The sequence below is a fragment of the Vulpes vulpes genome, chromosome 13 (genome assembly GCF_048418805.1).
Source record: "Vulpes vulpes isolate BD-2025 chromosome 13, VulVul3, whole genome shotgun sequence".
Taxonomy (NCBI): Eukaryota; Metazoa; Chordata; class Mammalia; order Carnivora; family Canidae; genus Vulpes; species Vulpes vulpes.
The window spans coordinates 133,776,720-133,793,835 of record NC_132792.1 but is presented as its reverse complement, the minus strand read 5'-3'; the positions used below and the strand labels follow the sequence as shown (position 1 = coordinate 133,793,835).

The 17,116-nt window shown below is 38.7% G+C and overlaps 1 protein-coding gene across 17 annotated transcripts in view; it reads right to left on the bottom strand.

The window, feature by feature from the left end:
- DNM3 (dynamin 3) overlaps nucleotides 1-17,116 on the bottom strand; it is a 563,024-nt gene that overhangs the window by 34,548 nt on the left and 511,360 nt on the right. For all 17 annotated transcript variants that reach the window (XM_072733034.1, XM_072733032.1, XM_072733026.1 and 14 more), the window contains one exon: nucleotides 5,197-5,361. In XM_072733034.1, coding sequence (XP_072589135.1) covers nucleotides 5,197-5,361 — 165 coding nt within the window. The remainder of the gene's footprint in view (nucleotides 1-5,196; nucleotides 5,362-17,116) is intronic.

Sequence of the window (17,116 nt, the reverse complement as noted above, 5' to 3'; positions counted from 1 at the left end):
GATGTGAGACCTGAAATAATATTTATGCTTTTAATTATAACACCTTATAACCTATACATCTTGGTATGGTTCACAAAAAAAATTCTCATACTACAAAACCTCATTCCAGTTCAGACTCTACAGGCTAGATAAACAGGCATGACCGCACCATGTCGTTCTGCTCAGTGTAAAGGAATGTGAGGTCATTAAAAACGTTCCACATGTTTTCTTCTCTTTCTTACTTTAACCCTTCTCTATCAACCTGCAATAGCTTGGGATCTTAAACCTTCTTTGTCTTCATAATTAAGACCCTATTAAAACCTTCACAAATAGAAGGGACATTCCGAAAATTTTCACATAATTCTGTTACTAAAGAGACCATTTCCTTAAGAGCTGTCTGTTTCTAGACGGGAGGGCCACAGTCTGCAACACGGTGATAGTTCTCATTCTCATGAAGACATATACGAAAAACATAATCGAGAAGTTTAAATTTGCTTAGTTTGGGAAAGGAACTTGGTTCTTTGAGATCTCATAATTCTTTCACATCTGCTTTAGCTTCCTTTCCATTTCTCAGGGATATATTTCCGCTAAAGACCAGTGCTGTTTTCCTTCTTTAAAAAGTGACATCCTGGGGCACCTGGGTGGCTCAGTCAGTGAAGCCTCTGACTTCAGTACAGGTTGTGATCCTGGGGTTCTGGGATGGAGCCCCGAGCCCCACATCAGGCTCCCTGTTTAGTGGGGAGACTGTTTCTCCCTTTCCCTCTGCAGCTCCCCCTGCTTGCTGCTCTCTCTCTCTTGAATAAATAAATATTTTTAAAAAGTGACATCCTTTGACTCACAAACCTAACAGCAACCAAAAGAAGTTAGACACCAAAAAAGCACACACTATATGATTCCACAGTTTAAGAACAGCCAGAGCTAAGATAAGCTATGCTGTAAGACATCAGGAGTGTTACCCTCGGTGCGGAATGATGGTAGTGGGGGAAAGTGGGGAGAGGGGAGCTTCTGGTCCTGATCTGTTTCTTGGGCAGGATGCTGAATTCTTGACCCGTGGAAACAAATCAGTGCCCTGGTATTTAAGGGATACTTTCACCTCAAATAATGAACATTTGAAATAACACTCTACTTCATACATGTGAAAGTTACAGTGAGTTTTGAAATTGGAGCACATGTTACTGATTTTCCACCAAAGTGCCAATGGCCAAGGAGAGTAAATGTGGACCTCCAGGGGTCCAGGGGCACAGGCGGCAGCATGCACTCCAAGTGTGAAACGCCTCTGGGCTTCATATTTGATTGTTAAAAAATTTCATAAAAACTTTATGTTCTATTTTGTATTATCTGGGTTTGCTCGAGTTACTAGTTAAGATTTAAAATGTTTCTCATATTCAAACAAACCCTAATTAAATATCCAAGCAAATGAGCCTTCGGGGAAGATACATCAGGTATATGCTATGGGGACAGAAGCCCTGCTAGCTGAGCTGTGTAGTTGGCCTAACCTCACCATACGCGTTCACGGACTGTGGATGAGAAGATCTGGGTTTTAATCTTGACTCTGCCAGTCCCAGCTCTGAGAGCCGGGGTGAGTCACTTAACCTCTCAGAGCCTCAGTTTCTTCATTTATAATCTGGGCAAAATAACAAGTACCTAGTGGATGGCTGTCCTATGGATACCAGCACAGAATGATGTCTGGCTTTGCCACTGACGCTTTCACAGTAAAGCTGGATTCCCTTCCCTGATTCTGGGACCGAGAATCTTCTGATGGGGTGAGCTGCAGAGAAAGAGGCCATCAAACTGTGCCTGCCATGGGGTGCTAGGTGTGTGTTGACTTTAAAGTCCTCAACAAGACTCTGCTGCTTCGACTGTAGCCCGTCCAGAATGACCGGCTGTCATAAACTTGCTATTTCTTTGGGCCGCTGTTCCCTAGTGCGCTTAAGCAATGCAACAGCTGCTATGCTTCAACAGACAAAGGCTTACAGTATGTCTGAGGCAAGGCATTTATTGCTGGCTTTAAACTTCTTAAATAATTCCATATGGAGACCTGAGTGGCAGAGCACTTAATGTAAACTTTCAAAGGAAACTGCCCACCAAATTCTGAACTTTAGAAAAGTTGGCTGAAACATATTCTTTTTCAGAAGGCAGGGTAGCCATTGCCATTTCAGAGAGGAAAGGCCGCAGTGCGGCTTTCGACGGTGACTGTCCACACACAGAGGCCCCCGCTTCAGGTAGTCGTTGATTCTGGAGAACCAGGGTCTAACCCGGAGCCATCTATAGAAGCAGCAGGGTTAAGTGGACAGAGTTTAGAATGAGGAGTCAAGGCGTTTGTTTCCTAGTTGTGATTCTATGATGAATTCTCTGCCTTGAAGTCTCTTAACACCGAACAAAAAATCAGCACGTATGCATGGCACAGCGCTGGGTGTTCACCACGTTTCTGTTCCCTGAACTCCACAGGGCACTTCTGGAATGGATAGAAAGGGTCCAGGTGTCCCGTACAATAAGATGCCATGAGGATATGGCATTTATAAAGGGTAATTTATTTCTTTCACATATATATCATTATCAGATAGATAGATAGATATGACTATGCATTTTTATGTATAGTGTAAAAAAGCAGACAAAATAAGAGTGGTCATCTGAGATATGTAAACTCCTTTCTGACAGATACAAAAAGTTAAATTTCAAACAAAGAGAACCGTATTTCGTTAAGAATTCAGAGTGTCATGATGTTTCTGTTTTCTCCACACATTCCTGTAAGTCTCCATGTCTCATTATTCCTGTGTAAGGTCTCTCTTAAGACAGCTTGCAGAGCTCTCCCTGGACAACTCCCTGTGGGCGGGGGCTTAGCCATTTCATTAAAACCAACAAGAACACTGGTGAGGGGGGAGGGCAATTAACCCGGCATTTCTTCGTGTGTGTGTGTGTGTGTGTGTGTGTGTGTGTGTGTGTGTTTCTTGAGAAGGTGAAAGTAGGATAGATTCGCAAGAGGGTCTTTTTTTCTTTTTCCTTTTGACTAATTAGTGTCAGGCTCCTCCTCACAGTATAGACAGTAAGGGCTATTTCCTGTGTGGATGATTGAATACAGTGCAGAGCAAAGAAGTGTTTGAACTGCTGGCAGCACTAATGACTCGCCATCAAACACTGAAAAGATAAATGATACTTCGTCAGGAAAATGTTTAAATAAGCAAGTGCCTGGATATACCACAGCAAAACAACCTGAACTCATTTAACTAAAATTAAGAGGGTAATTTAAAAAAATGCACAGACAATTTGTTTAGTACTCTGTATTTTTCAAAATGGCATACGGTTGCATTTATTACATTCTCTGACAATTCAGTGAGGCAGCTCAGTGTTCTTATCGTCATTTTAGAAGTCACCCACTTCAACTCAGAGGGGCCAAATAATTTGCTTCTGGTCACACAGTGGGCCAGTGACTAAGCTTGAGTGCAATTCCTGGTTTCCAAACTTCCTAGATACTGCTTATCTACTGCTGATACTTCAAAGCATCCTAATAACCTTGCGTGATTATGCAAAAATGTGTAGGGAATAGAGATAAAAACCTTGGGTACTTAGAGCTTCTTCAAGAAGGGTTTCCCTCAAGGGGTTTCTCTGAGGAAACCTTTCTTCAAGGAACAAATATACTATGAACAACAAATAGAATGTCATATTTACAAACACAATTCTGAAAAAAATCTTGAAATATGGAAAAGGCCTTTATGGTTCTTTTTTTTTTTAAGATTTTATTTATTTATTCATGAGAGACACACACACACACAGAGAGGCAGAGACACAGGCAGAGGGAGAAGCAGGCTCCATGCAGGGAGCCCGGCGTGGGACTCGATCCCGGGTCTCCAGGATCACACCCTGGGCTGAAGGCAGGCGCTAAACCACTGAGCCACCCAGGGATGCCCCTCTTTATGGTTCTTAAATAGGCAGGCAGACACATTGGTTTCTTATAAGTATATTTTTCATAGTATTTCTACATGTACTATTTTCTGAAATGAATCCCTAAACCAGGGGCACCTGGGTGGCTCAGTGGTTGAGGGTCTGCCTTCAGCGCAGAACGTGATCCTGGGATCCTGGGATGGAGTCCCACATCGGGCTCCCGTGGGGAGCCTGCTTCTCCCTCTGCCTATATCTTTGCCTCTCTCTCCTGTGTCTCTCATAAATAAATAAAATCTTAACAAAAAAAATTCCCTAAGTCAGGTATTTTCTCCGTGATTAGTAGTTTACATATGGAGGAAACAAATGTAAAGAAGTTAACTGATTTGTCTTTATTTAGGTCAATAGAGTCTGTAGCAGAGCCAGGCTTAATAATATAGGTTTCTGCTGATTTCAACTGTGTCCAGTACCTTTGCCAACTAATTTGTATTTATCACAAGCAAATGCTCATCATATATTATTGATTTAAATAAAAAGGTGTCCCTAGAAGATAGCTAGAACTAAAAATGTTGGTGTCTCCTTTTCAAGAGTCCGAAAAGCCTATTCTAAAACACCCCATTATAGCTTATCTTATCTAAAAGATAATTTCTCAAATAACCCATGATATTATTTGTACTTCAATAAAGGAGCTGCCAAACTAGACCACATAATGTAAGTATCATATCATGACCACTGTAGAGGTAACCACAAAAAGGGAGGGATTCTATATGATACAGATCAATTGAGGGCTAGTCTAGCAGGCATTTTAACATCGGTGGCAATATCATCATTACCTTAGAAAAGAGAAGCTGACTGACTTTGAATCCAAGGGGATAGGGCAAAAAGCCATTTCCCAGGTTAAAATAGCATTCCATAGTTTTTAGAAGGTGAAAATAATCATGTAACGTATTTTATGTGCATGTGTGTAGAAAAGAATAAATATTTTTTGCCTTTAATCTCAAAGTCTAGGAGCCAGGGCATCTGGTTTTATTGTTGGCTTTGCAATTCACTTATATCCCGACTGCAGCTACAGTATTTTTGCTCTGCTTTATGGTGAGCAAATGTGCACTCTTCAAGAGGAGATAGGCAATAGGGAATACCACAATGCTATGGCTATTCCATGTTTGCTTTCCTAAATTCTCTTTCACTAGCCACTTACCGCTTTTAATAGAAAATGAATGAACCTAGGTAATAGGCATTTGAATAATCCAGAAAATATCATAAAAAACCTGATGAGACTATGAGCACTTTCCACACTAAGATGGGTTAGAAGTTAGAATGAGACAGTTTATAATCACTTACATTGTTGATCATAAGGTGCATTATTGTTTTTGGAATAAGATCTCGGATACATTTGTTGATGATAGACATGTAGGAGTCTACGAGGTTGCGAATGGTCTCCACTTGCCTCTCCAATTGTGGGTCCATGGAAAAGTTTTCTGCTTGGCCATTCTCATCATTTTCAGTCTAACAGAAAGGAAAGAAAACATGTATTATTTTGCATTCATTCAAAAGAAAAAAAATACCACACATTCTCAGACGATCAACTTCTTCTGATCACTGTATTTGGAGTCCTATTACTAGATGGTATCATCTTTATTTTAAACATACCCATTAATTCTGAAAAGAGATCAGAACCATGCAGTTATTACTCAACTTTTAACGAGCCACAACCTGGGAAAGGCAACTATTCTGAGTGAATGCTGAGATGAATAACCAGATAAACAGTTCACCTAACAACATCTCTCTAGAGAACAGTCTAATCTTCAGCCATTTGCAAGCTGGCCAAAGAACTGAATCCAAGCAAATGATGCAGATGCAAATCTCTGGGAGGGGTCTCAAGGGATTCTATAGATTAGAAATAACCTTGGTGTTGTTCTGGAACTCCTAGGTCTGTCCTGGAATGGATCAGCATTTGCATCAGCCCAGGTTTTAAAAATAAATCTCCTGGGCCTGGCCTGGAGTCAAAATAAGAGATATAGAGAATAATTCATCTTTCCATGCACTTGCTGGAATTTGTTCTGTAAATTCATGCTTCTGTCATCACTACTAAAGGCTGGCTCCATTGTGGAAAACTTACAATTTTAACTTCCAACTTGTTATTCTTTGAATAAAACAGAACACATCTATACACAAAGAATTTATTTGTGCAACATGAGAGAAGCATCTGTTTTCTATACTATGGGACTTGAGTTAATTAATTTTGGCTTATCCACCAGAGGCTGGGCTGGAATGGCATCTTCATCATTAAGGGCTGACCTATTGGCTTGGCATTGAAATCAATTTAGAACAAATGGTCTCCATTTCAAGTCAGGTTGAACCATCTAAGCCCCAGAACATGATACAAATATTGTTAGTGGTCTGGCTACTTTCTAACATTTGGAAAGATTTAATTACAAATGCAAAAAAAAAAAAAAAAAAAAAAGGAGGGGGGATAATTTATTGCTTCCATTGTAGGCATGAAGTACTTTTCTTTGGAAATGTACATACTTTGATCTGCCAGGCTTTCAATCATTGTATCAGTTCTAGGCAAAGCACTGTGCTTAAATGGATCTATAAATGACATTTTTTTCCTTTGAATCAATATGCATGTGTAAAAGGCATATTTGTAGGCTGACAAAGTCAACAATAACAAAGAGAGAAATAGGTCCTAGTCATTTATATCAGCTTCTCTTGCTCAGAAATATCCAATACTTTTAAAAAATATTAAAATAATGTGCTCACTAAATCACAACAGTCATTTTTCCAATCCTGAGAGTATGACTCCATTGCTTCAGGGTGATAGTTGGAGGACATTTCTGAGGTATCTTACTGTTACTCCAGCAAGGTAGAAGAAGTTTCAAAAATGACTGTTTTAAATATATTTATTTATTTTTAAAGATTTATGTATTTATTCATGAGAGACACAGAGAGAAAGAGAGAGTAGAAGAGACATAGGCCGAGGGAGAAGCAGGCTTCTCACAGGGAGCCCGGATCCTGGGATCACGACCTGAGCTGAAGGCAAGTGCCCAACTGCTGAGCCACCCAGGCATCCCATGACTGTTGTTTTAAATGGTCTTGGCTCACTGAGACAAAGAGCTAAATCGAGTCTTAGGTAGTTCTCTATTTTTATTATTAATTTGTGATAGACAAGCACAAAAGGATCTAGGACAAGTAGGTAAAAAGCTAAGGCCATAATGTGGTAAAGTGATAGAGGGAAGGTAAGCCATGGCAGTGAAAAAACAATCAGTTTTCCAAACTTCTTTCTAGGGTTTAAAAACCACTGCAAATGTGCTCCATGTTGAACCCAAGTTGTAAGAGTCAGTAGTAACTACAGTGCTATTTTAAGGATAACGTATTTGAAAGTGAAAGCTCTAGGTTCAAAGTCATGCTCTATTGTGGACTGGTTGTGTGGCCACATTTCAGTTACTTGATGTAATTAAAACTCAGCTTTCCTATCTGTAAAATGGGGATCTGTGTCCCTGGTACACTTGTGGAAGCTGAATGAGATAACACAGAGGAGATGACCTGGCCAAGGGCCTCAATACATTTTAGCTGCTTTCTTTCCTTTCTGGATATTCATATTCTAATATGAGTTAGAGAGCTGCTTGGCTCTCAACATATACTATGAAAATTTAAAGCAAAAAATTTGGGCATAAAACATTTTCAATTAGAGCAATATAAAAATGGCAAGTGTATTTTTTTTATACCTCCGTGTTTTCTGCAAGCTTGTCACTTTTGCCCAGAACCACTTCCTCCCCCCAGTGAAGATCTTCCATCTTTCAGAGTCTTGCTTCACCTCTTCTGGACAAGCTCCTGAAAACCCCCAGGCCCCCATCATCCCCCCCTCCCACCTCTGTACTTCCTCTGTGTCTTGTATTCACTTATATTATTTAATATCCAGCCTAGTTTTATGTTCCTTTCTTATTAGATTCTGGGGTCTTGTTTATCCCTCCTTTTTCAGCACCCAGCACAGAGCTCAATGCATGAGAGGTGGAGTTAACAACTGCAAAAGGGGTTTACCTAAGTCAAGGAAATTGCTCTGGTGCATTACAGGGCCTCTAAGTGTGCCTGTGTACATGTCAGAGACACTGGAGACCAGAGGAATCACTCAGGGTGATGAGTTAGGATCTCTTACTACTTGATAACAGTGAGAATGATAAAATGCTTATGAAATTATGTATATAAATGAGAACAGATGACCGACAGCTTTGTGAGGAAAATATCTTTTATACAAAGCGACATAAGCCTCTCTAGTAGATAAAATACAATTCAGTTTGTCTCTCTGACCTGAAATATACTGAGGTTTTGCTATGGTATTTAACAGTTGGGGGTGATGACATTTCATTGTCAATATTCCACCTGCCCTACGAACACTTATTGAGCACTTGCTGTGTTCTAGGTACTATGCTAAGCACTTTACATAGAAGATCCATACCACAACCTCAGGAGGTAGAGGCCCTTGTTATTGTCAACCTATAGAAGAGCATGCTGAATCTCTGAGAGGTGAAATTTGTTCAGAATATGTAACATGCATACAATATTAACAAATTTATTTTTCTTCCTTAAGTATAAAAAAAATCAAGAAGTATTATGAAATGGTGAAATATCCATAATACATCAAGTCAGTTTTATAGATAAAATAATAAATGTAAAACGAGTTTCCAGGGAAAAGATGTCATTAAAATATTGCTATTTGTAAAGAAAAAAAGGTTATTGAAACAGGAGAGAAAAGCAGAGTAAATAGTATTTTTGAAAGAACCTCCAGAAATATAAAACACCAAGAAATGATATATGTCATCATCCACATTTTTATATAGAAACACTACATTTTCCCATTTCACACAACTTTTAACTTTTAGCCTCACTTTAGTTTTTGCTTATCAAAACATGCAAAAGACATTCACTTTCACTTTTTGAAACCAGATGCAAAGAATAAAGAAAGTGTCAGAGCGAATGGAGAGCACTGAATGGTTTAATTCTCAACAGTAAAAGGAAGAAAAAAAGAAGAAGAAGAATAAGACGACGACGACGACGGAGGAGGAGGAGGAGGAGGAGGAGGAGGAGGAGGAGGAGGCAGCGGGGGAGGAGGAGGAGGAGAGGAAGAGGAGGGGAAGGAGGAGGAGAGGGGAAGGAGGAAGGGAAGGAGGAGAGGAGGAGGAAGAATTATTCCAGAATAACCCATAAAACAATTTGAAATTCTCTTTAGCTTTTGGAAAATAATATGTGATCACATGTAAACTTTAACCACTCAGATAATATTATGGACATGATGGGAGTCACAGAATTCAGAATGCAAATTGGATTTCTTTTCTGATTTTAGAAAGAAAGAAGAAATACTTTCCCTTTCTAATCTATCTAAGGAAAATGGGGGAAATGTGCATAGATGGACTCTCTTTTAACTGAGTAATTTCAGAGAGCAAATGTTCCCTTTTCTCTGACCCAGTTCTAACCAAATTCTCTGTTGTGCTCTTATGTATACTGTGTATGACTATGTATTTTTTTCTTTGTTTAAATTATAGGATTGCAATAGGATTCTTTGCAGTCTAAGCACTGAAGTGACAGCTGTTTATCATTATCCTCATCAAGGGAATGTAAAATAAAAATAGTAATTTGTCTCTGATCTTTGAGGCAAAAAAGAATGGTCTGCAAACATTTAACCTTTTATGTGCAGGTTCATTGATGCTGTTTACAAAATGTGAATAATATTGTGAAAACCAGCTTTCTTCTGAAAAATACAATGGACAGGCGTTCCTATTGCAATTTTGTACTAAACAGCTTTTGTGAAATCTAATGCAGCTTAAACAATGAAAAATAATGACTCAGCACTGTAAATTGTTTATAAACAATATTGTAATTTTCTTTCTTCTGAAACTATTTGCATGCTATTCAGAAAACAGTCTGTTTTACAACATTTTAATTTAAAAGCTTTCTCCTAAAGACTTACTACTTTAAAAGGTGAGAGGATGAAATAGTCGAATCAGAAATAATTCCCATCATGCCTTATTTTTTTTAAAGATTTATTTATTTATTTATGATAGACATAGAGAGAAAGAGAGGCAGAGATACAGGAGGATGGAAGCAGGCTCCATGCCGGGAGCCCTACGCAGGACTCGATCCCTGGACTCCAGGATTGCGCCCTGGGCCAAAGGCAGGCGCCAAACCACTGAGCCACCCAGGGATCCCCCCGCCTTATTTTTTTTTAAGATTTTATTTATTTATTCATGACAGACACAGAGAGAGAGGCAGAGACATAGGCAGAGGGAGAAGCAGGCTCCCCATAGGGAGCCTGATGCTGGACTCAATCCTAGGACCCAGGGATCATGACTTGAGCCAAAGGCAGATGCTCAATCACTGAGCCAACCAGTTGCCCCCCACCATACCTTAAAGCAACCATTGTAGGAGATCTGGCCTTGATGGGGGATATCTATTTTTTCATGTGTTTTATTTTTGTCTCTTTTCTTTTCTTAAATTTCTTATGGAACTATGTCATAGGCTTCTTGGAGGATCACTAAAACCATCTACATAAGGTTATTTTCTTAAGGTCACTGCAACTCTTTAAAAGTGGAATGATAGAAATGCAAAGTATCCTGGCAAAAATACGTAAGTAAACATACTAGCTCGTGGGGAGTGTGTGTGTGTGGGGGGGGAATTTGCTGCATCTCTTCTCACCAGTGGAGAGCACTGCATTATAATCTGCAGATCTACATAAGTGATTTTTCCAGATAAGCAACGCTTGCCCCTTTCTAAGCATCTTATTATTGTTATACAATTTCTCCACTACCTTAAACAAACAGTAAAAAATATCACTTAACTTTTTCTTAGTGAATCGGGTCACCATCATGGAAAGAGCGTTACCAGGGTAACGCAGCTTTGATTTTCCCAGCCCCATATTATAAAGAATGTCTCACTGAAAACCTTTCCCCGTGTTCAGTCATGTACTTCTCATTTGCAGAGGCTAATTAGAGGCTAATTTGTAGAGGCAGCAACTCAACTTGTAAAACAAACAAACAACCCACAAGACCCAAAAACTATGGGAGAAGCATGCTCTGCAAAGCCTTTGAGAAGAGTATAGATTTGTAGTCTGGTGCCTTGTGACAGGTATTTTATTAATTAATTTGAAAAACACTTGTTTAGTGTCTCAGGTGAACTGTGATGGACACAAAGGAAGTCAAAAGACACAGGGCTTGCTCATGAGCAAGGGTGAGAGGAGCCAGTGAGTCAGAGGACGAGCTCAAGTACAGGGCTTCCAGGGAGTCCCTATGGGTGACCACATCAGAGCTGAACTTTCAGAGTTGGGTGAGATTTTGGACTGAGACTGAGGAAATATGCTCATTGTTCTATCTTTAGTAGTCAGCATGGTGCCCTCTATATGTAGTAGGAGCTTCATAAATACTGTGGAATATTTGAAGACAAACACTCACCCAGGCCATCTCCTGAGGAATTAGGTTTCTGTTCCAAAAAGAACCTAAGAGACCAAGCTCCAGGTAACTGAGGGATTGCTATTCACTAAATGTGAATAAGTGCTTAGATTGCTACAACTGGGTTCTCCATGTGGAGCCTCCCAGTCTGGGCAGGATAAGTATCTGCATCCAGAATGATCTCAGCTGATGTAAAGGTGTTGGTGACTCCATCTAAGGCTGTCTACAGATTGGAACTGCGACTCTAGTCAAATGCTGGGATCTAATTACATCTCCAATCTGCAAGAAACATCATAACACAGGACAAAACACTGAGCCTCACCTGACCCTGTGGTGGTGACCGACTGGACAAAGCAGGCAGGACCCAACTTCTTCTGCTTCTGTCATTTTCATCACTATTCTTCCTTACCTCTTCTCCTTCACCTGCTATTATCTTTCTACTCTCCTTAAAGCTTTTACTCTCCTTTCATCTCTACATGGCATCATCATAAACACTACAAAACTATGTAAGATTAATGTGAAATTAAACAGCCATTGGAAAAAAACTACATGGGGATCTGAAAGATACATACTTGATTAAAACAACAACAAGCCTATGTTCTGATGTAGCTTTTTTTTTTTTTTCTTCTAATGCTCACTCAGCTCAAGAGCTGCTAATAGCATATTTCTGTGGGGGGCCAGTGTATGTCTTTGTCTTCAATAAATAACTTGAATGATGACAGCAATGAATAAGTGGGATCTAGTGGAATAAGGGGAAGGAGGAGTTCCCTCAGATAACTGACAGTCCTGTACTTGCATTTAAGGTGCCCTGAAACAATGGCTTTTATCTGCAACTGTAAAAACAACCGTGGATGTGAGGATTTGTAGAGAAATTTGAAGACTTCTGTACTCTGTCCTGAGGTCTTCCTAGAAGTTACAGTAATTCCTTTTTTTCAAAAAGATTTTATTTATTTATTTGAGAGAGAGAGAGAGACCGAGCAACAGAGATAGCAAGAGTGGGCATAAGTGGAGAGAAGAGGAGAAGCAGACTCCCCACTGAGCAGGGAGACTGACTTTGGACTCAATCTCCGGACCCCAGAATCATGACCTGAACTGAAGGCAGATGCCTAACAGACTGAGCCATCCAGGTGCCCCAAAGGTATAGTAATCCCAATCTGTTTTTAATCTAAAATCCCATATTGTGTTATATTAACAGATAAATTTGTGATTATGAAAGATTCAGATATCTTAAACACATTATTGAACACTGCCATTTAAACAATCTTGCGGAGAATTTTTTCTAAACTTATGAATACTTATTTTTGGAAAATTTCAATCTTTACATACCGAGTTTGCTTACCACAGCATAACAACCTTTTGTCCAAACAATAAAGTGTCTAAGCAGAATAATTTAGACAGTTTCTTTAAAAATAACCACTGGCCTCACCATCTTATTTGGTGATATTAGTAATTTTGAAAGGGCCAAAATTATTTTTCAAGTGTTGACTCTTGGAAAAAACCTGTTTTAAATTTAACTTTGGTAAAAAGAAAACCCTTTTCCTAAAGAGAACTAGAATTAGAATCAACTGATACAAATTTCCTTTTTAGTGAGAAAAAATCACATTTCTTTGGAATAGCAAAATAGGAAACAGAATATTTCCAAAGAAAAATTTCCAGAAAATAGGATCAAATACAATAGGGTAAACATAAAAACAATTTGTGATGGCTAATTTTATGTGTCAGCGTGGGTTTGACACAAATATCTGGTGCAAACATTATTCTGGGTATTTCTGTGAAAGTATTTTTGAATGAGATTAATACTTAAATTGGTAGACTTTGGGTAAAGCAGGTTGTTCTCCATAATATGGAGCCTTATCCAATCATTTGAAGGCTTGAATAGACTTGAATTTGCCCTTCACAGCAAAAGAGTATTCCTCTGCCGACTGCCTTCAGACTTCATCTGCAACATGGTTCTTTCTCATTCTAAGAAGACTGCCTTTGGACTTGAACTGCACATTGGGTTTCCTGGGTTGGCAGCTTGCCGGCCCACCCTGCAGATTTTGAACTTGCCAGTCTTGATAATTACGTGAGCCAATTCTATATAAAAAATCATTATCATCTGTCTATCTATCATCTATCTATCTATCTATCTATCATCTATCTATCTATCTATCTATCTATCTATCTATCATCTATCTATCCATCCATCATTGTGTACACACACACACACCCCCCCACACACACCCTATTGATTCTGTTTCTCTGGAGAACCCTAACTTATACACACATAGTCTCACTACAGATCATCAAACAGTATGTGATTCAATGTTACATTGCTTGGTGGTGTTCACAGGTGCTATAAGAGTTCAGAGAAGCAGAGGATTAGGAAGGGCTGTGATGGGAAGTAACACTGGTCCCACTCTAATGATTTATCTTTACTTCACAGCATTCTCTAAAGAAGAGAGTAAAAAAATAATCCGCCTTTCTCTCTCCAATCTATCACTGGGTCTCACTATGCCTCCCCTGTGGGTAAAGATAAATTTGGATAGCCTCCTCCCCCTCAGCTCAGTCCTGTTGGTTGAAGCCCTGATGGATCTGCAGAGAGCAGATGAGCCTTCCACTTGCCCATCCAACCTAACTTCTGTGATGACAGAGATGGCACATACAGAGCAAAGCCACTCATAGCACACTTGTCAGAACTATTAAGGAGGAGAAGCCTCCTTTCATTTAGGAATGAAAACTTTTGGGCGCCTGAGTGGCTCAGTGGTTGAGCATCTGCCTTTGGCTCAGGTCATGATCCCAGGGTCCTGGGATTGAGTCCTGCACTGGGCTCCCTATAGGGAGCCTGCTTCTCCCTCTGCCTGTGTCTCTGCCTCTCTCTCTGTGTCTCATGAATAAATAAAATCTTTAAGAATAAAAAAAAGAATGAAAACTTTTTAAGAAGTAAGTCCCAGGGCAAGTCAGCCTCAGGGTAAAGAGGAGTCAAACTGGCCTGCAAATGGAGTCAACAAAGAGAACTGCAGAGCTGATAGATGGGGAAAGGCAGATATTTAAAGACATGATTGGAGTGTGTGCATCTGGCTATAAGAGACCTATCTCTGGCTCGTGTGGTTATACCAGCCAGTAAACTGTTTTTTGTTATTTTTAAAAATTGAGTAGGCTTTGGATGCCTGGGTGGCTCAGCGGTTGAGTGTCTGCCCTTGGCTCAGGGCGTGATCCCGGAGTTTTGGGATTGAGTCCCACATTGGGCTTTTTGCATGGAGTCTGCTTCTCCCTCTGCCTATGTCTCTACCTCTCTCTCTCTCTGTGTCTCGTGAATAAATAAAATCTTTAAAAAATTAAAAATAAATAAAAATTGAGTAGGCTTGAATTTAATTTTTCTTGCCCCTATCCTAAAGAGTTCAAATGAATAACTCACTTATTCAGGATGTTCTCATAACCTGGAGCTTTTTCTTCCATCTCCACCTCTTACCCCTTCATGGTTTAGCACATCTGGCACACCTCTGAATACTGCAGCTAAAATTCAGTCCCTCTCCTCCCTGCATCTGAACATTTGGCTTAGACTTCTCATCCTTTGTCTTGTATGTCAATGAGGTGTTTACAAGTCCATTTCCCTAGCCAGAATGAAAGGTCTTGAGTTAATCTTTCAAAGTGCAGTACAAATACGATATCACTTGCTTTATATGCAAAAACTTCGTAGTAAAAAAAAAAAACACAAAAGAATGCAATGGATTAAAAACATTCAAGGATTAAACTGTGGGTAGAATCATGACTTGTTGCATGAGTAGAGAAATAAAATCATGAGACTTTTAAAGAAGTAGCTATAGTCAAGGGTTTTACATTTCTCCAATCTCTGCTGAACGCTGTAGTTGATAGACCTGTCATCTGGATTCAACTGCACAATTCCCTCAAGGCCTCAATGATAACTTTTTCAGCCATCCCTACACATGAATTAGTGAGTACACATTCGTCAGGCATTCCAGGGCCCAATGGCCTTACCAGATGATAAACAATCTATAAACTGTTCTAGAAAATTTGGATTCATTTCTGTTAATAGGAGAAATTAAAGCAAAATAAGAACAAATTTGCCAAGTTGAGCTGTTGTAAATCTCTTGTTTCCAATATTCAAAGATAGAACATTTCTGGTAATAACAATGGGCCACAGCTATCTGGGCCACCAAACATACAGCATGCACGAATGTGCCCCAGACATCCAAAGTTGCCCTAAGTAGAACTTCTGTCCATAAATACTCATTCCCAATTAAGAAACAGACTAAAATGTAGAGTACTTTGTCTCAAGGTAGGCAAATCTTGATTGTACAGAAAATAGAAATTCATGAAGTTGATAAGAATACAATATACTGGAGATGCTAAAAATTCTGATGCTGAAAATTCAATTGATCACAGAGATCTACATGCCAGGAGTAATAGCCATTGTGTCTGTAGTTTATTCTCTTTTGTTACTTCTCTCTATCCCTTTTCTGAAATTGTGTGTATTGCCTGCTTAACAATATGGAGAAAATAATATACAGATAACAAAACTTTCTTTGCCTCACCTTGATTGTGATGTTTGCTTCAAATATTGCCTACTTCTCACAAAGTGGTAAAGACTAACAAAGGCAAGATTGCTTAAAAGATCAGCAACCTTTGGCAGCATTATTGGTGCAATTATTATAAGAAAATCTGTAGTATTTTAAAATTTATATACATGAGATTGTACAGAGGGCTGTGTTAATAAGGTTTGGAAATATGGCTAGAGGTATCAGAAAAAATTGACATTGACATGGTTTCTTAAAAACCTTTTTTCTCTAGACTGTTTTTAAAGTAGTTTGGAAGGAGAAATCAGACTATAACCATTAATAAACACTGATGAGATTACAATTTCAAATAATGCTTTTTATGACCAGATCAAGATGTTCCTTTATAAAATAACAAGGTAACTTTAGATTGGATATGTAAATATTGCAAGAAAATGTATTACTGCATGTATTCACAATTTCCCCCAATTTTCTTTTTTCCTAACCATGGCTTCAAAATTCTTAGAAATGTTATTATTAGTAAGTACTATAATATCCCCCCTGCCAATTGTTTATGTCTACTCAATTCATATAAATACTTTCTAGTTAAAATAGGTATAATGATCTCTGAATTAAAGAATAAAACCTCTTTGAAATTACCATCATGAAATTTCACACTACATTGGTGGCCAAAGGCATCAAAAGAGATATGACAACATTGTCCATCCAATTCAATACAATTTCTAGCAATACTTCACAATAACTTATAAAATATCTGGGAATATGTGTAAAATGAAAAAGGCAAGATACCAATTTTTAGAAGACTCAACACTGGAATGTGCATGGCTTAAGGATAGCTTTATGCAACATCAAAGTGTATGTGTGATTAAAATTTAAAGGGCATTAAAATAAATCAATGAAATAATTCTGGATGGTAATTCTATCATTTCAACAGAACTCTTGTCTGATTTAATTATATTTTCCACATTCCTATAAGTAACATATCCTACTAAAATCTACAGAACTCCCAAATCAAAGAAACTATAAGGAAAATACCTGGATCAAATGCACATTTGTAGTATTCCTCAAATACAATTAAAAAATAATCCACCTGACTCTAGTGGATTACCCCATGTTCCCAAACCACTTCAATTTGAGCAATAATTTAGAATGTAATTAAGATTATGAACTATGGAATCAGATGAACTATATTCATATCTTGTTTCTGTCACTAATTAGGGTTGTGACTTTAGTGAAATTAAAGTTACAAAGTCAGTCAGCCTCTTAGGCCTTAATCTCTGTGCCGTAAGAGGGGTAATATTAGCA